Source organism: Panthera tigris, chromosome B1 (genome assembly GCF_018350195.1).
Source record: "Panthera tigris isolate Pti1 chromosome B1, P.tigris_Pti1_mat1.1, whole genome shotgun sequence".
NCBI lineage: Eukaryota > Metazoa > Chordata > Mammalia > Carnivora > Felidae > Panthera > Panthera tigris.
The window spans coordinates 142,850,873-142,876,538 of record NC_056663.1 but is presented as its reverse complement, the minus strand read 5'-3'; the positions used below and the strand labels follow the sequence as shown (position 1 = coordinate 142,876,538).

General features: G+C 38.1%; 2 protein-coding genes across 5 annotated transcripts in view; one reads left to right on the top strand and one right to left on the bottom strand.

The window, feature by feature from the left end:
• The window catches only part of ART3 (ADP-ribosyltransferase 3 (inactive)), a 142,047-nt gene extending 132,274 nt beyond the window's left edge, over positions 1-9,773 (top strand). For 3 of the 4 annotated variants that reach the window (XM_042984364.1, XM_042984365.1, XM_007074803.2), the window contains exons 5-12: positions 933-965; positions 1,943-1,972; positions 3,678-3,710; positions 4,793-4,825; positions 5,441-5,473; positions 6,356-6,388; positions 7,703-7,735; positions 9,367-9,773. In XM_042984364.1, coding sequence (XP_042840298.1) covers positions 933-965; positions 1,943-1,972; positions 3,678-3,710; positions 4,793-4,825; positions 5,441-5,473; positions 6,356-6,388; positions 7,703-7,735; positions 9,367-9,512 — 374 coding nt within the window. In that variant the 3' untranslated portion in view covers positions 9,513-9,773. The remainder of the gene's footprint in view (positions 1-932; positions 966-1,942; positions 1,973-3,677; positions 3,711-4,792; positions 4,826-5,440; positions 5,474-6,355; positions 6,389-7,702; positions 7,736-9,366) is intronic. The other variant, XM_042984363.1, reaches the window with a different exon arrangement.
• NUP54 (nucleoporin 54) overlaps positions 3,518-25,666 on the bottom strand; it is a 54,090-nt gene continuing 31,941 nt past the window's right edge. The window contains exon 12 of the mRNA XM_042984362.1: positions 3,518-3,591. Coding sequence (XP_042840296.1) covers positions 3,535-3,591 — 57 coding nt within the window. The 3' untranslated portion in view covers positions 3,518-3,534. The remainder of the gene's footprint in view (positions 3,592-25,666) is intronic.

Below are 25,666 nucleotides of genomic sequence, written 5' to 3'. Positions count from 1 at the left end.
GATATGCTTTTAAAGTATTATCTTTCTAAGGGGAATTTTATCAGCGTTCCTCTCCCAGGCATGCGGCAGAGCCACCCCACCATATTATACCATCAGCCATCATTTTCTTGAGGCTAAGATGTGCTGCTGCTGCTACCACTGCCACCACCGCCACCACCACCACCACCGTGTCAGGTGGAGGGCCCAGGAGCCTCTGCTGCTTACTCTCCACCCCTAGCCACGCCTGGGGCTGTGCTCTCAAACACAGCATTTGCCTTGGGCATGCAGGGACCATGCTACTCTCACCGTAGCCTGTCCATGTAGGAGCTTAAGGACTTCTAAATGCCCCTACATGATTCCTATGCACAGAGCTAGATTCATAGTCTTATATTTTGATATCTTAGGAAATAACATCTGGGGGACTGACAAAGGGAAGAAGTAGAGTGCATTTGGCTTAAGGAGGGAATTGGGGGGGACAGAATGGTAATATGGTTTGTCTGTCTCTGCTTCCTCAGTGAAAAATAAGAGGAGGTAACAAAAATAATCTTTCTCAGAGGACCATAGGAAAGATTTGGGAAGAAAAACAGGATTTCTATGAGGAATGGCATTATCAGATAAGCCCAATAGATTTGAACCAAGGTTTCCAGAAAATGCTTTAGGCTAATGCATGCTTTGGGTGGATCCTTTTGAAGATTTCCTTGCTAAAAAGTTTGAGAATAACGGTCTGCTTCTAGCTGTCTTCCTGGCTAGTTTTTCTATGAATTCTTCATGTAATTAAAATAAATCCATATCCATTTGCTTTGAGATTAAAATCTTAAATTTCTCATATTACTGTATTTTTGTAAGCCAACCTAAATCTTTATTATTAACAAGCATTTAAAAATAGAGTGAACCTGACATTTATTTAAATCTGATGATAGTACTTAGGTAATGAAAACGTGTTTGTATTTCAGAATATTCTCAACCCATTTATATCTACAACCCTGGTAAGTGTGCTCTAATTTTTAAAAATAATCTTTAAATGGATATTTAATATTTAGCAGCTCTTTCCTGTTAGCAAATTCACTTCTTAGCTGAAGAAAAAGTACTTTGCAGACAGGAAGGGAAGTAACTTGACAGATAAGCGGGGGTGGGGGGTGGTAATCTATTTTGGGGAAACTTACCTTCCTACAAATGAGAGGGGTTGGGTCTTTGGAGATCTGAAGAATATGGAAACGTTCAGGAGAGTAGACCTGAAGAGCTAGTTGCTTTTGACAGGTCTGAGGACCTCTTATGTATAGTTCTGTATTTAGTCATTGAAATTAGCCTGTGTGGCACCACACATCCAGATGAAAGTAGAAAAGCTACTCATTTGCATCTGTCAGAGATGCTGATATTTGCTATCATTTGACTAAAGTATCTAGGTGATTAGATGCTTTTCCTCCCTAAGTTTCCACTTATGGTGATATGACTCAGATCACTTCTTTGCATTTAAGTTCCTTACTATGTGTTTGGCCCATGTAGCTACAGTATGTTTTTCTTTATTGATGAGAGAACAGCATCTGGCTTTTTCTTAAGTATGCAATTTACTTGATTTTTAGCAGATATTTCCTGTCCTGATGTGAAGCATTTTATGCCCTTGAGGACTTGCTTTGCAACACTTCTTATTGGCCCATTGCAGCCACAAGTTTTACTGGTCATTTCACAGAGATTCAGCGAACTCTTCAAGACAGACATTTTTCTAGCTCATTGAGATCCCCAAGAGATTTGCTATATGTGATGATTTTTCTTTATAAAGGGGGCCAGAGGAAGGTTCCAATTAGGTACATTTAGACTCTGGCTTACATTTAGTAGCTTTAGTTGACTGGATATACCAAGTGATTCTTTATGGCTATCATACCTGAAAATAGTTTGTTGTAACTATAGTAATTCTCAGTTATTTTGTTTTATCACTAAAACGGATAAGTTTCTTCTTATAACTTAGGTGAGAAAAACCAGAATCTTGAAGACTCTGGTAAGACATTTTCATAAACTCTGGGGGTTTTCATTTGCAATATGGCTCTCTTAGTGATGGAAACAGGTAAGCATGGCATGGTAAGGAAAAGTCGGAAGAAGGCAGAACCCACTTTAGCGTACTCGTTTGGTATATCAGAGCCCTCCTGAGTTACAGATGGACCTTCTTTGTAAAGATGACACAGAAGCTCTCTCTCTTACCTATCTGTCTTATCTCCAAGATGACCCACAGAGCAGTTAGAGACATGACATGAGGAATTAGTTCTAAAGAGCATATTTTCTGCTTTTATATAAGGTCAGCTGTTACATGGGTAGAGGAAGGTATAACTAATTACTCACAAACTCTTGTGACCTAGGGTTAGGGTGTTGGGCAGGAGCATTAAAAAATGGCATTATTCTTTTCTAAATTAAAATGATTTTGTGTATTTATTTCTGCTTCCAGCAATCTGAGTAATAAATGCTGTTAACTATATACATCTGATTGTTTAGTGTATTTCAAAGTACAACTCATTTCCAGGTTTTTGTTTTTGTCTTTTTTTTTATAATGATATTACTCAAATGTCCTCAAGGGTGCTGAGACAGGGACCCTCATAAATTAATGATAAGATTGTAAATTGGAACTTTTTTGAAGGGCAGTTTGATAGTATGTAGCCTTAAAAATGTCCATGCCTTTTAACCTAGTTTTAACACTTTTTAGATATTTGCCCTAAGGAAATATAAAGATTTGTGTGCAAAATGTTTACACTGTGATGGTAGCCAGAATTTATAAATAACCTTAGTGTCCAACAGTGGGGTATTGTTAACTAATATCCATATTATGAAATACTAAACAACTTAAAAATCATGTTTTTGAAAAATATTTAAAGACATGAGAAAGTGCTTATAGTGGCAAGTAAAAATATGTAAAACAGTGTACAGACTGTAATGGCAACTTCATTTTAACTATCAAAAGATACAAACATCCACTTACAAATAAGTACTGGGTATGTAATGTAAAGAATGATGGACTAGACTACTACTGCTGTATGGCACATTTTAAAGTTGTTAAGAGAGTAGATCTTGTCACAAGGGAAAAATTCTTTCTTTTTTAAAATAACTACATGAGATGCTTTTTAAAATTCTCCATTCTTTCTTTTTTTTAAATAACTATATGAGATGCTGGATGTTAATTGTAATCATTTCACAATATATATAATTCAAATCATCATGCTGTACACCTTAAACTTACAGTGCTATCAATTACATCATCAATAAAGTTGGGAAAAATGCTTAAAAATGTATATGAACATACATTATACATAGCAAAGAAATTGAAAGGAGATATACCAAAAATGTTGAGCGTGAGTAGCTCTGAAATCTGGATTTTGAGTAATTTTTAATAATTTCCTGTGTTTTTCCAAATTATCTGTAATTGTAATGTATGTAATCGAGAAGTTTTATTTTTAAGAAATAAATCTAGGTCAGAGTCTTTGGACTGAATCTTATAAAATCAACAAGAGCTGAGAGGAAGTTTTGCTTACTTTCAGAGAGCTCCTGGGTCAGTAGCCATAGTTGTTCTCACCGTTAAGTCAGACTCCAGGCCCCTGTCCCCTGCCACCTCTCAGAGCTTTTAGTTTTCCACTGTAAAAAGCCATATAAATATAAGGTTACATTAATTTTCAAGTTGATTGTATTTTTCACTAAACAATTTCTGCTCTCATCTTTAGGAACGAAAAGCCAGGAGACCACTGTCTTACCTGGTAAGTGATCTTTTCCGTACCCTCTGAGACTGGCTATAAGGTTAGGAGGTGACATGAGGACTGACTCCTAGGACTAAGGCCATTGTTGGACATGGAAGAGTTTGAGGAATGAGTTAAGCCAGAACAGAGGGACTCCGTTAATTGAATGTTTAATATGTTCCACGCAGTGTACTAAGCACTTTTATGATGTATCTCCTTTAATTATCATTTACTACAAACCTACAGTGTAAGTATTTGTTGGCATAAATAAGGAATTGAAGCTCAGAGGGATTAGAAGCCTGCCCAATCACAGAACTAATAATTATAATGACAATAGTACTAGACCAAGCAGACTCTTAGACCCAGCACTATTTCGTTTAAAAGCCAATGTGCTAGGACTGCCTTATAAAGATTGATTGAAGATATATGGGCCATATCATGAAAGTTCTTGAAGACCAGGCTAAAGAGTGGGCTTGCTTTGTCAGAGGATGAAAAGCCATTGAAAGGTGTTTGGGGTGGGGGGGAGTACCTGGGTGGCTCAGTTGGTTAAACGTCCAACATTTCATTTCCACTCAGGTCATGATCTCGCGGCTCGTGGCATTGAGCCCCGTGTCAGGCTATGCATTGGCCGCACAGAGCCTGTTGGGATTTTCTCCCTCTCTCTCTCTCTGACCCTCCCCCACTTGTGCATGTACTCGCTCTCTCTCAAATAAATTAAAAAATTAAAAAATAAATTAATTAATTAAAAAAAAATGGGGTGCCTGCGTGGCTCAGTCGGTTAAGCGTCCAACTCTTGATTTTGGCTCAGGTCATAATCTCATAGTTTGTGGGTTCCAGCCCCATGTGGGGCTGTGCACTGATAGCATGGACCCTGCTTGGGGTTCTCTCTCTCCCTCTCTCTCTGCCCCTCCCTTGCTCTCTTTTTCTCAAAAATAAATAAAACTTAAAAAAAAAAAAAAGGTGTTTTTGTTGATAGTTTTATTTTCCCTTTTTTTTTTTTTTTTTTTTTTTTTTAAGGATTGGAGATGGGGGAAGTGTAGACAGAGGGGACCATTCACAATGCAAGACAATTGATTAACACTAATATTTATTTTTGTCTTGAGGTGTGATGAGCCATGAACCCACGCAAATACCTGGTAAGACAGCTTTCTTTTTACTCTTTGGGTCCAAGTATGAGGTGAGAAGAATTCCCCCAGGCATTAAGAAATATATCTTCATGAGACTATTATTCATTAGCATTTCCCTTACAGCCTACTGCTAGCCATTCTACTAAGATTTAGCTGGGGAGGAGAGTAGAAAGGAAAAAAAGTGTCTTTCTTCCCTAGCATTCATATGTTCCTAGAGCAGGAAACTTAGCTTGTTAGGGGCATGGCTGAAGGCAAGGCTGCTGGGACCTGGAGGCATGCAGGCCAGCACCTTCTAGGTTCTATAGCTTAAGTTACTCAGAGAATTCAGCGTCATGAAGACGCTGACTATTCGCTTTGGCTAACATTTCAGCATCTAGAATTTCCAGGTAACAAAATACAGTCTTCTAGCATACAGACAAGCCATGGCAGAAAGCTTCTCTAAGCTTGAAGTGGATTTGCACAGTGAGGGCTCTCATAGCCATAACTTTTAAATAAAAAGCCAGGAATCACAGTGCAGTGGGAGCTTTGGCATTTATATCACTTAAGCTCATCAGACAAGAAGAGTTGGGAGAACGTACTCATTGGAGCAAACTGTAAGTCACTGAAAACTTCTTTCTCGTTTAGGAATGAAAATTCCAGAAACTTTTTCACTACCTGGTAAGCAGTGGTTGGCATATGAGAGAAGAAGTTGCCCATTTGGGGGGTTTAGTTAACAGTTGTCACCATTAGATATGCAGGGGAGCCTCAGTACTTTGCACAAGATCATGTAAGTGAGTGAAGGACCCAGGTCTCTTAACTTACGGCCAAGTACCCATTATTCCTGAAGACTTTGGTTCCTTAAGTGTTTTTCCAGTTTTATTTACCATGGCACATTTAGCCTACCAATAAAATATAATCATGAAAAAAAATATTTAAACAGTGTGAGGCTGTGGTGAGGACAAGGCTATTGAGGAGCCTTGAGCTTCTGTGACCAGAGAAACTGTATAGTGTTTCCTGTCAAGTTCCTCAGAAGGGGCTCAGAAAATATGCTTACAGAGGAGGAAAAATGTTGAAAGGCCCCCAAACTTCATTTTTTTTTCCTGGATTTGCCGTGTTGTGTCACACATTTATTTGGTTACAACTTTGAAGTGAACCTCTAACAACACTGATGACACACCTTGTGTGTCTACAACTCTTCAGCTCAGTGGCCCGAGTTTGCATAGTATTTTCATTGACTCCTTTGAGATACAGTGGTTATCTGAAAGGCAGCTGCTGAGCCAGGTGTCGGGAATGAACACAGGCTGTATAGACAGTCCCAGCTTAATGAAGTCGTTCCTCTGCCATTTTCACAGGGTAACTTTTTATGTAAGCTATTTCACTTTCCTGTGCTGGTGCTTCTGCTTCCACTTCCACATCTGTAAAATGAAAATTTATGTCTTGCAGGACTGATTAAAGTCCTAATGAGATAAAGTTTGGCAAAATGAATGGTAGTTTAAAATAGTTAAAATAGTAGTAAGTTGTAGCTGTCTTTATTATTATCTGAAATTCTTTCTCATTTAGGAATAAAAGTGGTGCAACTGGATGAAAAACCTGGTAATAAATTCTTTTTTGGGGGTGGAGGTACCATGGGGTTCTGGGTCCTTTAATATTATCATTCAGTTAGCTCAGTCTTAAGGGGGTTAAGGAAGACACCTGGGCTGCACAGCTTCTCTGATACCCCAGTATGCAAGCCAGAGGGAGAAAATATTGAGAACCCCTTTCAGTGTGAGCAGCAGGCTGCTATTATGGCTCTCTGGGCTAAGCAAAGAAAAAGATAGTTGACCAGCAACTGGAAGAGTTGGCCTCCAGCTGCACATGTGTATTGCAGAATGGAACAGGAGGCTTCCCAGGGTCAGGTGGCTACTGTGAGGGGATCTGTAGTAACAGGAACAGCATCATCAGAGAGGTGTGTATGAGAAGCCTACAGCATGAGACCAGTCATTCTGTGTTCCTCACTGCACTTGCCATGTCCTCCAGAGAGGCCACTAGGTTTTGCTGGGAATGTTTTGTATTGTGCTCTCTCCTAGAAAGCTGTGTGTAGTGCAAGCTTTTTAAAAGTGTCAAAACATTTACACAGGATCTCGTTTAATCGTTAAGATAAATATTGTTATTGCCATTTCAGAGATGAAAGTATGGAATATAGGAAATTTAAGGAACCTGTAAAGGACTAGAAAGAGAAAACCAGGACTCACACTTTTCAAATTTTGTTCACTTTCTGTCATATGACACTTGTCTTCCAGCCAGATTTAGTTATAAAAAAAATACGCCTCTATCCTGGGCTCCTGGAATGGGTATCTGGCTTCAAAACTATCAAAATGTGGCAATATTGTAATATTTCAATGCTAGCACAGCATTGTAATTGAGGTGGTATATCATAGTAATGGAGAACAGAGGCTTTGAAATCAGACATTGCTACCACTGATTGCCTCTGTGATTTTGTGCAAGTTTTGAGGAACATCTGTATAATACTGATAACTATATCTACTGGGACTGTAAGAAATCTGACAATTACATAAATCGTTTACACAATGCATGACACATAGAAAGCACTCAGTAAATAGTTGGTATTAATGTTGTACTTGGGAATCTTAGTTCAACGTGCAGAAAAAGTACTTTTTTGTAAATAAAATTTTAATTTTTCTTTTAATGGAAACACATGTACATACAAGGTAAACAAAATTTCAAAGAGCACAAGTGAGTAAAAATTAAACCCTTCCCCAACCCCACACATACATATAAGCCCAATACCCTGCCCTGCAGGCCCATTCTCAGAGATAACCATGTTTGCTTAATCATTTAGTCAGATTTTTCTCTTTCTGGATATATAGATGTACAATGCAACTAACTCAAAATCTGTTTCTATTTTAGAAGACCAAAGTCAGGAAGATATTGGCAATCCTAGTAAGAAATACTTCATTTCCTTAGTTGATAAGTGTCTGATCTGCAATATAAAAGAAGTGACAAATTTATTTTTCTTCAATAACAGGAACAAAGTTTCAAGAGTTTCAGGAATCATAGTAACGGAATATAATGTCATATCCAAATGCTTATTGTGTGTATATGGTGGGAGCAACTGGGCTTTATTTCTTAAGCAGTCATTTTCAGCTGTGTTCTGTTTAGAGTTGTGGTTCTCAACCCTATCAACCCACTTCTCCCTTTTTATAACAAGTATTTATAAAGCCTTTATACTATGCTGAAGTACCATTCATAGATAAGAAGACCCACCTGCACCCATAAAAATATCAGTATAATTTTTTAATTGTAATTTATAACAAAATTATGTACATTTCAATATGTAAGTGCCTACATTATACTAAAAGACATAATGGACAGATGATTGTATTTACTTAACACAAATTGGATTTAAGAGAAGACTGGAAGCTATTCTATGCAAGTATAAGAAAATGAAAGAGAAGAAGTAGAAACTAGATGGAAACTAATGTTTATTAAAACTATCCAAAAATACTTTGTTTCTACATAAAATTGATTTTGGTTCTGGGTTTAAGCATTATAAATAGATTATTAACTTACATGTGTGTCTGGCGATGCATTTGAAGTTTGTGTGGAAGTGGGTTAATTTTTCATTGTGCAAACACTGTCCAGAGCATTGGACAGCATCCATCTTGCCTTCTGTACTTCTACCTCACTATTGTGACTATCAAAAAATATTCTGACAAGTTCCCAAACTGCCTCTTAGGGGACAGTACTGCTCCCTTGAGAACCACGGCTCTGTAGTAACAAACTAATGTATGAATACACCTGCCTCTCCATTTCCCCATCTGTATACATACAAATGCATGGCAAGTAAATTGATAATATGAGTTAAAGACTTATAAAATTTATTGCCTGTTTCTCTGTGTTTCATGTATGAAATCTGAGTGGTGATCCCATTTGGATACTTCCTAGTTCTCCCTTGTATGGTCTAAACCAAAATATAGCCATAATTTAGTTAAGGGATAACTGAATTATCATGTGAAACATCATCCTCACATGGATGGACTGCACTGTTCCTCTTCACTAGTTCCTATGTAAGGGAAGCCATTTTCTACAGTGTTTCATGTATGGAGGGGAAAAGTTAATTTATTTTATCTGCTGGCAGGACTCAGCATTTAAAAGTGCAGCTATATTTAATCATTTATTAGTCGCTGGTGGCATATATATATATATTAGATATAGCCTTACTTGAAATAAACACAGAATTAAACTTTACCTTGCATGTATATACAGAAAATGAAAACAGAAAATTGCTATGAAATTCTAGAGAACTTGAACAACAACAACAAAGTATGTTGTCTGCATAGATATTAAAAAGGCTGTGGAATTCTCGATGAAACCTAGAGCAGCATACCCTGATGGTATATATGAAAATGTAGCCTGAAATCTGTAATGAACTATATTTATTTCAACATTGTTTCTGGTTAGAAGTATTTTAGTTAAGTTTGTGACTCAGGCTAAATGTCTGCATGGTTTAGGTGGATAAAACTCAGTATCAGAAATGACATGTGTCAGTCACTGTGTCTTCTCATTAACAGCTCCAGGTCCGGTTCCAGTTCCAGTTCCAGTTCCAGGTCCCAAAACCCATCCCTCTGCATCCTCTGGCAAAATGCTCCTTCCACCATTGGCGACGTTCATCATTTTAATCATTGCTTCTGCTGTAAATCTCTTTGTTGCTCTGTAGTCTGTTACATTCTTTATTACTTAAAATATCCTGAGGGATCCCACAGGAAACCATCAAAAGGAATGATGTATTTTTCACTTTTGGTCAAAGTCACTTGATAACATGAGGACTGCACATTTGTTATTTACTTTGCAAATTCAGAGTTGGTCCAGATATGTCATAGAATTCATTTTTCATTTATTTCTATATTAATTTATGATTGCAAAAAACTCACCTGTATACTTCTGATTGAATTCAATAAAAGAATTTAAGATTGTTGGATATAATTTCAGAATTGCCAGATTATTAAAATATCAATACTGTTAGTGATTAACATGAATTTAATTCCTGAATTAGGATTTTAAAGATTCTTTTACTCATCTTTCAGTGATCAGACTTTAACTTCAAATAGCATCATCCCTCAATCTCTTCATCTTCCCTCAATATATGAACACTTACATAAACACAGTCATTAACGAAGTGTTTCATTTATAGTCCCTGAGTTAAATCTCATATTAACCCAGGAAAGTAGACAGTAGTGAATGAATATATGTGCTAAATAAGCAAGGAAAAATGCGGTTATACAGTGTGGTATCCTTTTCCCCAAGATACTGTGGTGGTTGAATAGTGACTTATTTAGGCCTAGGCTTTGATAACTGGCACTTGTTTACATTTTGCAATGTTTCAAAGAGGATTTAAGTCCACTTTGAAAGATCAGAGAAAAACTAAAAATGTAAACTAGGTGTTAGCGGTTCAATGTGCTTTTTTTAAAAAGTCTGTACACTTTTTTTCCCCCTTGTTTGGCTTATTTTATATCTAATTTTTAATTTTTTTAAATGTTTATTTTTGAGAGCGAGAGACCGAGCACAAGTGGGGGAGGGGCAGAGAGAGAGAAGGAGACAGAATCCGAAGCAGGCTCCAGGCTCTGAACTATCCAAGAGACCCACACAGGGCTTGAACCCATGGACTGAGGGATCATGACCTGAACTGAAGTCGGATGTTTAACCGAGTGAGCCACCCAGACACCCCTATTTTTAAAATGTTTAATTACAATTGACACAGAATATTAGTTTCAGGTGTACAACAGTGATTTAAGAATTACATACATTTTGAAATGCTTACCACAGTAAGTGTAGTTACCAGCTATCACTGCACAAAAGTTAATTACAGTATTATGGACTACATTGCCTATGCTTTGTATTTCATCCCTGTGACTTATTTTATAACTGGAAGTTTGTACCTCTTAATCCCTTTCATCCATTTTGCACACCTCCCTGCCCCCACCTCTCTGGCAACCACCAGGTCTCTGTATTTATGAGTTTGTTTCTGTGTTTTGTTTGTTCATTTGTTTTGTTTCTTAGCACATATAAATGAAATCATATGGTATTTGTCTTTCCCTGTCTGACATAGTCTAAATACCCTTTGGTTCATCCATGTCATCACAGACAGCAAGGTTTCATTATTTTTATGGCTGAGTCATATTCCATTGTATATATAAATACCGCAACTTCTTTGTGCATTCATCTATCAGTGGACACTTGAGTTGCTTCCATACCTTGGCTATTATAAACAATGCCACAATGAACTTGGGGTGCATATTACTTTGCGAGTTAGAGTTTTGGCTTGCTTTGGCTAAATACCTAGTAGTGGAACTACCGGATTATATAGTATTTCTGTTTTTAATTTTTTGAGGAACCCCCATACTGTTTTCCATCCTGGTTGTGCCAATTTACATTCCCACCATCAATGCACAAGTGTTCCCTTTTCTCTACATCCTCGCCAACACTTGTTATCTCTTGTCTCCTTGGTACTAGGCTTTCTGACTGTTATGAGGTGATACTTCATTGTGGTTTTGGTTTGCATTTTCCTGATATAGTGATGTCGAGCATCTCTCTTCATGTGTATGTTGGCCGTCTGTATGTCTTCTTTGAAAAATGCCTATTTAGATCCTCTGCCCATTTTTAATCTGATTGTTGGTTTTCTTGGCATTTAGTTGTATGAATTCGTTCTTTTTTTGGTGGGGGGGGGGGGGAATTATCCCTTTATTGGATATATCATTTGCAGATACATTGTCCCATTCCATAGGTTGCCTCTTTGTTTTGTTGATGGTCCTTTTTTGTGCAAAAGCCTTTTTATCTTATATAGTCTCAGTTGTTTAGTTTTGCTTTTGTTTCCCATGCCTGAGGGGACAGATCTAGGAAAATAATTCTGGGGCTGATGTCCAGAATTACCTCTATGTTTTCTTTTAGGAGTTTTATGGTTTTAGGTCTCACATTTAAGTCTTCAATTCATTTTTAGTTTATTTTTGTGTGTGGTATAAAAAAGTGGCCAAATTTCATTCTTTTGCATGTAGTTTTCTAGTTTTCCCGGTACCATTTATTAAAGAGACTGTCTTTTCCTTGTGGTGCATTCTTGCCTTCTTTATCACAGATTAATTCACCATATATATGTGGGTTTATTTCTGGGCTTTCTGTTCTATTTAGTTGATCCATGTGTCTTTTTATGTGCCAGTACCATACTGTTTTGATTACAATAGATTTGTACTATATTTGTAGTATATTTGTAGCGTGATACCTCCAGTTTTGTTCTTCTTTCTCAAGATTGCTTCGGCTATTTCATATCCTTTGTGGTTCCATACAAATTTTAGAATTATTTGTTCTGTGAAAAATACTATTGGCATTTTGATAGGTATTGTACTCAATCTGTAGATTGCTTTGGTTGGTATGGAAATTTAACATTATCCTTCCAGTTCATTAGCACAGAAAATCTTCCCATTTATCTGTGTCATCTTCAGTTTCTTCATGTCATCAATATCTTAATAATTTTCAGAGTGCAGGTCTTTGACCTCCTTGGTTAAATTTATTCCCTAGGTATTTTATTCTTTTTGATGTAATTGTACATGGGATTGTTTTCTTAATTTCTTTTTCTGATAGTTTGTTATTAGTGTATAGAAACAATAGATTGTGTTTATTAATTGTGTATTCTGAAACTTTACTGAATCATTTATTAGTCCTGGTAGTTTTTTGGTGGAGCATTAAGGTGTTCTTTATATAGTGTCATGCAGGTAGTGACAGTTTCATTTTTCTTTACCAGTTTGGATGCCTTTTATTTCCTTGTCTGATTGCTGCAGCTTGGACTTCCAATACTATGTTGAATAAGTGTGGTGAGAGTTTTATTAGTTTATTAGACCACTTAATTAGTTCTCAACTAGTAACTAATTAACCAGTTGATTAGTTGATTAGAACAACAAATAAGTTGTCTTGTTCCTTAGAAGAAAAGCTTTCATCTTTTCACCATTGAGTATGTTCGCTATAGGCTTGTCACATGTGGCCTGTTATGTTGAGGTACATTCCCTCTCTACCCGCTCTGTTGAGAATTTGTATCATAAATAGATGTTGAATTCTGTCACATGCTTTTTCTGCATCTATTGAAATGATCATACGATTTTTATCCTTCATTTTCTTAATATGTATCGTGTTGATTTATTTGTAGATATTGAACTGTCCTTGCATCCCTGAAATAAATTCAAAATAAATTGATCATGGTGAATGATCCTTTTTTTTTTTTTTTAAACATACTGTTGAATTCAATTTATGAATATTTTGTTGAGGATTTTTGCATCTATGTTATTCTGGGGTGTTTGCAATTTTTAATTTTTTTCATACTGTCTCTGTCTGGGTTTGGTATCAGGGTGATGCTGGTCTCCGAGAATGAATTTGGAATCATCCTCTAATATTTTTTTGGAATAGCTTGAGAAGGATAGGTATTAACTCTTCTTTAAATGTTTTGTACAAGTCACCTATGAAGCCATCTGGTCCTAGACTTTTTATGTTAGAGGTTTTTTGATTACTGATTCAATTTCATTACCTGTAATTTGTCTGTTCACATTTTCTGCTTATTCCTGATTTAATCTTAGAAGATTGTATGTGTCTGGAAATTTAGGTCTTTCTTCTAGGTTGTCAAATTTGTTGACATAACACTTTTTCATAGTAGTCTTGATCCTTTGTATTTCTGTGGGGTCATTTGTAACTTCTCTTTCATTTCTGATTATTTGGTTCCTCTTTTTTTCTTGAGGAGTTTGGTTAAAGGTTTATCACTATTATTTATCTTTTCAAAAAACCATTTCAGGGGCGCCTGGGTGGTTCAATTGTTTAGCATTCTACTCTTAATTTTGGCTCAAGTCATGATCTCACAGTCCGTGGGTTCAAGCCCCACATCAGGCTCTGTGCTGACAGCATGGAGCCTGCTTGAGACTGACTCTCTCTCTCTCTCTTTCTTTTTCTCTTTCTCCCTCTGCCCCTCCCCCCACTTGCTGTCTGTCTCTCTCTCTCAAAATACATAAATTAACTTAAAAAAAAACTGCTTAGTTGGATTAATCATTTGTATTTTGGTTTTTAGTCTGTATGTCATTTATTTCTACTCCAATCTATTATTTTCTTCCTTCTATTAACTTTGGGCTTTGTTCTTTTCTAGTTCCTTCAGGTGGAAGGTTAGATTGTGTGACATCTTTCTTATTTTTTGATAGGTTTAGTGCTGTAGACATCCCTCTTAGAACTGCTTTTGCTGCATCCCAAAGATTTTGAACCATTGTATTGCCATTTTCATTTGTCTCAAAGTAATTTTTCATTTCCTCTTTGATTTCTTTCTTGACCCATTCATTGTTTATTGAGTAGTATGTTGTTCAGTCTTCATGTGGTTATGTTTGATCAAGTTTTCCTTGTAACAGAGTTCTGGTTTCATGCTGTTATGGTTGGAAAAGACACTTGATATGATTTCAGTTGCCTTAAATTCATTGAGATTCGTTTTGCGGCCTAACATGTGATGTGTTCTGGAAAATGTTGCCTGTGCACTTGAAAAAATGTATATTCTGTTGTTGGATGGAATGATCTGTATACATCTGTTAAGTCCATCTGGCCTAATATATTGTTCAAAATCACTCTTTCCTTATTTATTTTCTGTCTGGATGATCTGTTGATGTAAGTGTGGTGTTAAAATCTCCTATTATTGGGGCGCCTGGGTGGCTCAGTAGGTTGAGCGGCTGGCTTCGGCTCAGGTCATGATCTCGCGGTCGTGAGTTCAAGCCCCGCGTCGGCCTCTGTGCTGACAGCTCAGAGCCTGGAGCCTGTTTCAGATTCTGTGTCTCCCTCTCTCTGCCCCTCCCCCATTCATGCTCTGTCTCTCTCTGTCTCATAAATAAACGTTAAAAAAATTAAAAAAAATAAAAATCTCCTATTATTGTATTAGGGATAGTTTCTCCCTTTAAGGTTTGTTAATATTTGTTTAGGTGCTCCCACATTGGATGCACATTTACAATTGTTAAACCCTCTTGTTGGAAAGATCCCCTTTTCGTTATTTAATGCCTTTGTTCCTTCTGACAGTCTTCATTTTATTTATTTATTTACCTACTTATTTATTTATTTTTAATTATTTTAATTTTTTTCATTAGGGTAAGTGTAGTTTTTCATCCCTACCCACTACTTCCCTCAACTCCTACCCACCTACCCTCTGGTAACCATCAGTTTGTTCTCTGTAGTTAAGAGTCTGTTCCTTGGGGCACCTGGGTGGCTCAGTTGGTTAAGTGGCATCCAACTTCAGCTCAGGTCATGATCTCACAGTTTTGGGTTTGAGCCCTGCATTGGGCTCTGTACTGACAGCTCAGAGCCTGGAGCCTGCTTCAGATTCTGTGTCTCCCTCCCTCTCTGCCCCTCCCCTGCTTGTGCTCTCACTCTCTCTTGCTCGCGCTCTCAATTAAACATTTTTTTAAAAAATGGGTCCATTCCTTGGTTTCTCTCTCTCTCTCTCTTTTTATTTTCCTTTGCTCATTTGTTTGACTTCTTAAATTCCACATGAGTGAAATCATATGGTATTTGTCTTTCTCTGACTTATTTTGCTTAGCATTACATCTAGCTCCATCCATGTTGTTGCAAATGACAAGATGTCATTCTTTGTTATGGCTGAATAATATTCTAATATATATATATATATATATATATATATATATATATGTAGTGTGTGTGTATGTATATACATATATATGTGTGTGTGTGTGTATGTATATATATATATACATACACACACACCGCATCATCTTTATCTAGTCTTCTGTCAGTGGACAGTCTGCTTCCCTGTTTGGCTATTGTAAATAATGCTGCAATAAACATAGGGGTGCATGTATCCCTTTGAATTAGTGGTTTTGTATTCTTCGGATAAATACCCAGTAGTGCAATTCCTCGATCTTAGGATAGTTCTATTTTTTAATTTTTTGAGGAACATCCATACTGTTTTCAACAACAGTTGCACCAATTTGTGTTCCCACCAACACAAGAGAGTTCCTTTTTCTCCACCTCCTCACTGACACGGTTTCATGTGTTTTTGATTTTAGCCATTCTGAGAGGTGTGAGGTGATATCTCATTGTGGTTTTGATTTGCATTTCCCTGATGATGAGTGATGTTGAGTGTCTTTTCAGGTGTCTGTTGGCCATCTGTATGTCTTCTTTGAAGAAATGTCTGATCATGTCTTCTGCCCATTTTTTTTTCTTTTTTTCTTTTTTAAACATTTATTTACTGTTCAGAGACAGAGACAGAGCATGAGCAGGGGAGGGGCAGAGAGAGAGGGAGACAGAATCTGAAGCAGGCTCCAGGCTCTGAGCTGTCAGCACAGAGTCTGATGCCAGGCTCGAACTCACCAACTGTGATATCATGACCTGAGCTGAAGTCAGACGCTTAACTGAGACACCCAGGTGCCCCCTTCTGCCCATTTTTTAATTAGATTATTTGTTTTTGGGGTATTGAGTTGGATCCATTGTTTATATATTTTAGACACTGTTTATTGGATATGATATTTTGCAAATATCTTCTCCCATTCAGTAGTTTGCCTTTTAGTTTTATTGTTTCCTTCACTGTTGAAGAAGGTTTTTATTTTGATGAAGTCCCAACAGTTCATGTTTCCTTTTACTTCCCTTGCTTAAGAAGATATATCTAGAAAAATACTGCTATGGCTGATATCAGAAATTACTGCCTATGCTCTCTTCAAGGACTTTTGTTTCAGGTCTCACATTTAGGTCTTTAATCCATTTTGAGTTTATTTTTGTGTCTGGTGAAAGAAAGTGGTTCATTTTCATTCTTTTGCATATTTCCAGTTTTCCCAGCACCATTTGTTGAAAGACTCTTTCCCATATTCATTCCTCCTTTGTTGAAGATAAATTGACCGTATACTTGTGGGTTTATTTCTGGATTTTCTGTTCTTTTCCATTCTTATGTATGTCTGTTTTTACGTCATACTGTTTTAATTACTGCCACTTTGTAATAAAACTTGAAATCTGGAAGTGTGATACCTCTGATTTTGTTTTTCTTTTTCAAGACTGCTTTTGCTATTCAGGGTTTTTTGTGTTCCATACAAATTTTAGGATTGTTTGTTCTAGCTCTGTGAAAAATGCTGATGGTATTTTGGTAGGGATTGTATTAAATCTGTAGATTGCTTTGGGTAGTATAGACATTTTAACAGTATTTATTCATCCAATCCAGAGCATGGAATTTCTTTCCATTTCTTTGCATCATCTTTAATTTCAGCAGTTTTTCATGGTTTTCAGAGCACAGATCTCTCACCTCTTAAGTTTATTCCTAGATATTTTATCATTTTTTGGTGCAGTTGTAAATGGGATTGTTTTCTTAATTTCACTTTCTGATGTCTCATTTTTAGTATATAGGACAGCAACAAATTTCTGTACCTTGATTTTGTATCCTGTGACTACTGAATTAATTTATCAGTTCTAGTAGTTTTCTGGTGGAGTCTTTAGGGTTTTCTACATATACTGTCATGTCATCTGCAAATAGTGAAAGCTTTACTTCTCCCTTACCATGGATACCTTTTATTTCTTTTCGTTGTCTGATTGCGGTGGGTAGGACTTCCACTATTGTACTGAATAAAAATGGTGAAAGTGGACATTCTTTTTTTTTTTTTTTATTTAAAAAAAAATTTTTTTTTAACGTTTATTTATTTTTGAGACAGAGAGAGACAGAGCATGAACAGGGGAGGGGCAGAGAGAGAGGGAGACACAGAATCGGAAGCAGGCTCCAGGCTCTGAGCCATCAGCCCAGAGCCCAACGCGGGGCTCGAACTCACGGACTGTGAGATTGTGACCTGAGCTGAAGTCGGACGCTTAACCGACTGAGCCACTCAGGCGCCCCGAAAGTGGACATTCTTGTCTGTTCCCTGACCTTGGGGGAGAAAAGCTCTCCATTTTTCACCACTGAATATGATGTTGGGTGTGGCTTTTTCATAGAAGGTCTTTATTATGTTGAGGTATGTTCCTTTCAGGCCGATTTTGTTGAGGGTTTTTATCATGAATGGATGTTGTACTTTGTCAAATACTTTTTTCTGCATGTGTTGAAATGATCATACAGTTTTCATCCTTTTTTTCTTGATGTGACACATGTTGATTGTCCTGCAAATATTGAACCACCCTTGAATCTCTGGGATAAATCCAGCTTGATCCTGGTATATCTTTTAATGTATTATTGGATTCAGTTTCCCAGGATTTTGTTGATGATTTTTTGCATCTGTATTTATGAGAGTTATTGTCCTCTAGTTTTCTTTTTTGTAGTGTCTTTATCTGGTTTTGGTATCAGGGTGATACTAGCCTCATAGACTGAATATGGAAGTTTTCCTTCTTCTTGTATTTTTTGGAATAGGTCAAGAAAAATGGATATTAACTCTTCGTTAAGTGTTTGGTAGAATTTTCCTGTGAAGCCATCTGGTCCTGGACTTTTGTTTTTTGGGAGTTTTTTGATTACTGATTCAATTTCATTGCCGATAATTGGTTGCTCACATTTTCTATTTTTTTCTTGATTCAGTTTTGGTAGGTTATATGTTTCTAGGAATTTATTAATTTCTTCTAAGTTGTCTAGTCTGTTGGCCTGTAGGTTTTTAAAAAACATTGTTACAATTGTTTTTATTTCTGCTGTGTTGGTTGTTATTTCTCCTTTTTCATTAGAGGTTTTGTTGATTTGAATCTTCTCTTTTTTATGAGTCTTGGTAAGAGGTTTATCAATTTTGTTGATCTTTTCGGAGAATGAACTTTCTATGTTCATTGATCTGTTGTTTTGTTTTTTAGTTTCTTTTTTTTTTTTTAATTTTTTTTTTTTTAACATTTATTTATTTTTGAGACAGAGACAGAGCATGAACGGGGGAGGGGCAGAGAGAGAGGGAGACACAGAATCGGAAGCAGGCTCCAGGCTCTGAGCCGTCAGCCCGGAGCCTGACTCGGGGCTCGAACTCACGGACCGTGAGATCGTGACCTGAGCCGAAGTCGGACGCTCAACCGACCGAGCCACCCAGGCGCCCCTTGTTTTTTAGTTTCTACATCATGTATTTCTGCTCTAATGTTTCTTCTTCTTTTTTTTTTTTTTTTTAATTTTTAGAAAGAGTGGGGGAAAGAGGCAGAGGGAAAGAGAATCTTAAGCAGGCTCCACCATGACCCTGGCATCATGATGTGGGCCAAATCAAGAGGATGCTCAACCAACTGAGCCACCCAGGTGTTCCTGCTTTAATCTTTATTATTTCCTTTCTTATGCTGGATTTGGGTTTTGTTTGTTCTTTTTCTAACTCCTTTAGGTGTAAGGTTAAGTTGTTTACTTGAGATTTTTCTTCTTAAATAGGCCTGTATTGCTTTAAACTTACCTCTTAGAACCAGTTTTGCTGCATCCCAAAGATTTTGGGCTGTTGTATTTTCATATTCATTTGTTTTCATGTAATTTTTAATTTCTTCTTTGAATTCTTAGTTGACCCATTCATTGTTCAATAGCATGTTATTTAACCTCAGTGTATTTGTGGTCTTTCCATGTCTTTTCTTGTGATTGATTTCTAGCTTCACGGTGTTGTGGTCAGAAAAGATGCATGGTATAGCTTTGATTCCTTTGAAATTGTTGAAACTTGTTTTGTGTCCTAATACGTGATCTTTTCTGGAGAATGTTCTGTGTGCACTTGCAGAGAATGTATTATGTTCTTTTAGGATGGAAGGTTCTGAATAGGTATGTTAAGTCCATCTGGTCCAGTGTGTCTTTCAAAGCCTCTGCTTTCTTGTTGATTTTGTTCAGATGATCTGTCCATTGATGTAAGTGGACATACTATTATTGTATTGCTATGATTTCTTTTATGATCATTATTATTAACTGTTATTAACATTGTTATTAACTGTTTTCTATATTGGGGTGCTCCCAGATTGGGTGCATAAATATTTACAGTTGTTATATCCTCTTATTGGATTGTCCCCTTTATTATTATTATTATTATATAGTGTCCTTTGTTTCTTGTTGTAGTCTTTGTTTTAAAGTCTAATTTGTCTGATAAAAGTATTGCTACCCCAGCTTTCTTTTGGCATCCATTTGCATGATAAATGTTTCTCTGTCCCCTCACTTTCATTTTTTTTTTTAACATTTATTCATTTTTTGAGAGACAGTGTGTGAGTAGGGGAAGGGCAGAAAGAGAGTGAGACACAGAATTCAAAGCAGGCTCCAGGCTCTGAGCTGCAGCACAGAGTCCGATGCAGGGCCCGAACATAATAGGCTGGGAAATCATGACCTGAGCCAAAGTCAGACACCCAAATGACTGAACCACCCAGGCACCCCCTCCATCCCCTCACTTTCAATCTGCAGGAGTCTTTCATCCTGAAATGAGTCTCTTGTAGGCAGCATAGAGATGTCTTATTTTTTTTATCCACTCTGTCACCCAGTGTCTTTTGATTGGAATGGTTAGTGCATTTACATTCAAAGTAATTATTGATAGACCTGTATTGTTGCCATTTTGTTACTTGTGTGATTTTACTGTAGATTTTCTCTAATTCTTGTCTTGCTCTCTTTCATGGTTTTGGCTTTCTTAAGTGGTATACTTGGATCCCTTTCTCTTTATTATTTGCATATCTATTATTGGTTTTTGATTTGTGGTTACCAGTAGGCTTGTGTATAACATCTTTTGCATATAGCAGTCTATATTAAGTTGATGGTACTGAAGTTTTAACCTGTTCTTTATTCCTGTCCTCCCCACATTTTAGTTATATGGTGTCATATTTTACTTCCTTGTATTTTTTTTTTATCCCTTGATAGATTTTTACAGAAATATTTATTTTCACTGCTTTTGTGTTTATTTTTCATACTCTCACTTACAGTCTTTCTTTACATTCTGAGTCCCCTTTATTTCTTGTAGGACCGGTTTAGTGGGCATGAACTCCTTAGTTTTGTTTGAGAAACTCCTTATCTCTCCTACTCTGAATGATAGCTTTGCTGGATAGAGTATTATTGGCTGCAGATTTTTCTCTCTCAGCACTTTGAATATATCATGCCACTCCTTTCTGGTCTGCTGAAAAATCCTCTGATAGCTTTAGGGGGGTTCCCCCTTGTATAGAACTATCTTCTTTCACTGCTTTTAACATTTTTTCTTCATTGCTATTTTTTGCCAGCTTAATTACTGTGTGTCTTCGTGTAGACCTCCTTGGGTTGGAGAGAGTGGGAATCTATGCCTCCTGGATCTGGGTATCTATCTCCTTCCCCAAATTAGGGAAGTTTTCAGCTGTTATTTCTTCAGATAAATGTTCTGCCCCCTTATCTCTCTTCTTCTCAGATCCCTCTAATGTGGATGTTATTACACTTGATAGAGTCATTGAGTTCCCTAAGACTATTCTCAGCTCACATAATTTTCTTTCTGTCCTTTTCTCAGCTTGGTCACTTTGCATTACTTGTCTTTCAGGTTGTTAATTCATTCCTTTGCTTCATCTAGCCTGCTATTTACTCCATAAAGTGTATTAAAAAAATTTTTTTTTAACATTTATTTATTTTTTAGAGACAGCATGTGAGCAGGGAGGAGCAGAGAGAGGAGGAGCGGAGAGAGAGGGAGACAGAATCTGAAGCAGGCTCCAGGCTCTGAGCTGTCAGCACAGAGCCTGATTCCAGGCTCGAACTCCCGAGCTGCAAGATCATGACCTGAGCTGAAGTCGGACGCTTAACTGACTGAGCCACCCAGGTGCCCCTCCATAAAGTGTATTTTTAATTTCATTAATTGTATTTATCTCTGATGGGTTCTTTTTTTTTTTTTTAATCTGTTTTAAAGGTTTCACTGATGTCTTCTGCTCTTTTCTCCAGTCCAGTGGGTATCTTTATGATAATTACTTTAAATTCTCTATCAGGCATATTACTTACATCCATTTCATTTTGGTCTGTTGTGGTTTGGTCCTCTTCTTTCATTCGGGAGATGTTTCTTGTCTCCTTATTTTGTCTGTATGTGTTAGGAAAGTCAGCTACTTTCTTGTTCTTAACAATAATAGCCTTATGAAGAAGACGTCCTGTGGTGCCTTGAAGTGCAGTGTCTCCTGTTCCCCAATGCCTGGTGCTTTAGGGAGTGTCTCCCATGTGTGTTATGTGTGCTCTGCTGTTGAGTCTTGGCCTCTTTTTCCTTCAGTTGTCTTCAGAGGTTCTTTGCTTCTTGTGGGTGGCAAGGTGTGCAGTGATCTGCTTGCAAAATGAGACCTACCCCCTTGCATGGGGAACTGAGGTTCTGGAAAACGGACAGGTGGATCAGGACAGGTGGTGTTGGCAGGGTTTGCACAGGTCTTCTCGGGGAGGGGCCCATGGCACCAGGACTCAGGCAGATGTGACTGGGGAGGGCGGATCCACCCAAGCAATGGAGGATGGGGCTTGGTGCTAGTAAGTTAGGTAAGGAGGGTCAGCACCTTGCTGGTTTTCCCAGGTGGCCATTGTTTGGGGTGGGGGTGGGGGTGGAAGAGGGAAATGGTGCCTGCCAGCTCCTTTGTTCTTGGAGGGCTCTCCCTGTGATCCTTGTCTTTCCTGGCTATGATGAGATGGTCAAATCATTCTCCCTCCCATCGGCTCCCCATTGTTTTTCAACTTGATAGTTCTACGCTGTATCTGTGTAGGCTGTTGTGCTGTTTCTAATGTCCTAATGCCATCCAGGCTTTCTGAGCTGAACCCACTGATTTTTCAAATTTTAGGCTTTAAGTCCTGCTGGTTTTAAGAATGCAAAATATTCAGCACCTTTGACTGTTAGAGGCAAATATGGAGATTTTTCCTCCTCATTCATGGGCTCCCTGGTGTGAAAGTATGTTTTCTGGCTTTCTCTGCACCACCAGCTGTGTGGATGGGCATGGTCCGTTTTGCTCCTAGACCACATCTTCACTCTTCTTTGATGTGGCCTGTTCCCTGCCTTAGTTGTGGAGTTTGTCCTGCCAAGTCTTCAGGTCATTTTCTGGGTTATTTATTCTGATATGGGTGTTATCTAATTGTATCTGGGGGACTAAGGAAGCTCAAGGTCCTCTTACTCCCCCATCTTCCCAGCCTTCCCAGTCTTTATTTTAAAGTCTACTTCATCTGACATATGTATTGGTACCCTGGTGTGTTTTTTGGGTGAGGAGGGCTCCTTTTGCATGGAATATCCTTTTCTTGCCCTTCAGTTTCAGTCTGTATGTCTTTAGGTCTGAAGTGAATATCTCATAGGCAACATGTAGGTGGGTCTTGTCTTTTTATCCATTCCATCACCTTTTGTCTTTTGATTAGAACATTTAGTCTCTTTACATTTAATTATTGGTAGGCATGAACTTCATTGCCATTTTATTGTTTTCTGGTTGTTTCATATAGTTTTGTTCCTTTTTTCTTATCTTGCTTTCTTTTATGATTTGATGACATTCTTTAGTGTTGTGCTTTAATTCCTCTTTATTTTTTGTATATGTATTACAGGTTTTTGGTTTGTGGCTACCTTGATGTTCATGTATAACATTCTGTGTATATATACAATATCTAGATTCTATGTAATCTAGATCTATAAGTTAATGGTCACTTAAATCCAAACACACTCTAAAAGCACTACATTTTTACTTGCCTCCTTCATGTTTTAGGATGGCCTGTTTTACATCTTTTTGTGTATCCTTTAATTGTTGTAGATATAACTGATGTTACTACTTTTGTCTTTTAACCTACAATACTAGCTTTATAAGTGATCTAGTACCTTTGCTATATGTTTGCTTTCATCAGTGAAATATTTTTCATTCAGAATTTTCTATTTATGGCCTTAAAGAAGTCCCTTTAACATTTCTTGTAAGGTTGGTTTAGCTTCAAATCTAAATGATAACTTTGCTGGGTAGAATATTCTTGATTGTACCTTTTTTTTTCCCCTTGTAGCACTTTTAATATATTCTGCCACTCCCTTCTAGCCTGCAACGTTTCTGGTGAACAGACAGCTCATAGCCTTATGGGGGCTTCATTGTATGTAACTAGTTGCTTTCCCTTGTTGCTTCTAAGATGTTATCTTTAATTTTTGATAGTTTAATTATTATGTGTCTTAGTGTGGACCTCTTTGGGTTTATTTTGTTAGGGGTTTCTTTGTGCTTCCTGGACTTGGATGCCTGTTTTCCTTCCCCAGATTAGGGAAGCTTTCTACTTTTATTTCTTCAAATAAGTTTTCTGGCTCTTTCTCTCCTCTTTTGGGATCCCTATAATACAAATGTTAGTACACTTGTTGTTGCAGAGCTCACTTAATCTTAACTTCATTTAATTTTTTTTTCTTTTTGCTGTTCAGCTTTAGTGGTTTCTGCTACCCTGTCTTCTAGATTAGTGATCTGTACTACATCCTCTAACGTGCTGTTGATTCCCTCTAATGTATTTTTTATTTCAGTACTGAATTCTTCACCTCTTATTGGTTGTTATATTTTCTATTTCTTTGTTGAAGTTCTGAGTTCATCCACTCTTGTCTTAAGTCCAGTGAACATCTTTATCACCATGACTTTGAACTCAAGTAGATTGCTGTTTCATGTAGTTTCATGTAGTTTTTTTCTGAGGTTTGTTTTCTTTCATTGTCTCATTTTGTCTGACTCTGTTTCTGAGTGTTAGGTAGGTCAGCTGCATCTCCTGGTCTTGAAAGTAGTGACCTTATATAGAAGTCATCCTTTGGGGTCCAGTAGCATAGTCCCGTTGGTCACCAGAACCAGGCATTCTGAGGGTGTCCCGGGTGGGCTGCATGCACCCTCCTGTTGTGACTGGGCCAGGACAGCTGAGGGTGTACTGGTGGGTGGTGCTGGCCCCCAGCACAGGTGGATGTGAGGCCTGGATGCCGCTGCTGCAGGTACACTGGTGGGCAGGGCTGCTGCAATGACTGGTCATGACTGCTGTGGGCAGACTGGTGTGCAGGGCTCATCCCCTGCTTGGCTGGCTAAGAGGTGTGCCTGTGGCTGTAATGGGTGTACTGATGGAGTGGGGTTAGTTCCTGGTACGGCTGGCTGCAACTGCTGCATGTGTGGTGGAAGACAGGGCTTGGTCCTTCCCCCCACTTTCCTGGGGCAGGATAGGTTTTGGAGGGGCACAGGGCTATAAGGAGGCTGCCTGCTGAGTTTTGCATGGTGGGAGCTACTGTCAAAGAGAGCCTGCTGGGGCAGGTCCACAGGAGAACACCAGGGCTAGGTAAGCAGTAATAGGCAAGTAGATGGAGTGTAAATACTAGCTCCTGCCAGCGGCTGGCCAGCTAGGCTTAAAGAGGAGGGCAAGAAAAATTGTGTGCACCAGCATGTCCATTCATGGAGAAAGTGTCTACGGAACCCTTCCCCTCCAGCACGTAGCCTAAAATTAGTCAATAAAGACTGCAGATACTAGCCAGACACTTTAAACTGCTGCCTCTGTTTTGGTCTTAAACCTAATGATATAGGGTTCTGGCTCTTTAAGAGTGGAATGAGTTTCCTGTTGCCCTCTCAAGTCTCCCAGAGAGAAGTCCTGCTGATTTTCAAAGCCAGATGTTATGGGGGCTCATGTTCCCAGTGCATGTCTCCAGGGTTGGAAGCACTCCATGTGTCCCATGTGGGGTCTGATCCCCTCACTCCTCAGGGAAGACCTCCATTCCTTGTGGGTCACCACACTAGCTGTTTGGTTCTCAGGTTCATCTTCGCCTCCTGAACCCTTCTCAGTGTGGTTTTTTTATATCCCTAGCTGCAAGAGAGCCGTTTTGCTAGTCTTCAGGTCATTTTCAGAGTTAGTTGCATCCTCAGTGTGTCTGTGGGAGGAGGTGGGCCTGGGATCCTCCTGTGTGGTCATCTTCCCTGCAGTCTCAGTGTGCTTTCTTCTCTTCGCCTCTGTTCATGTTCAGAATTTTGAGTCGACTGTCTGTAAGAACTGTTAGCCAGTTGAAG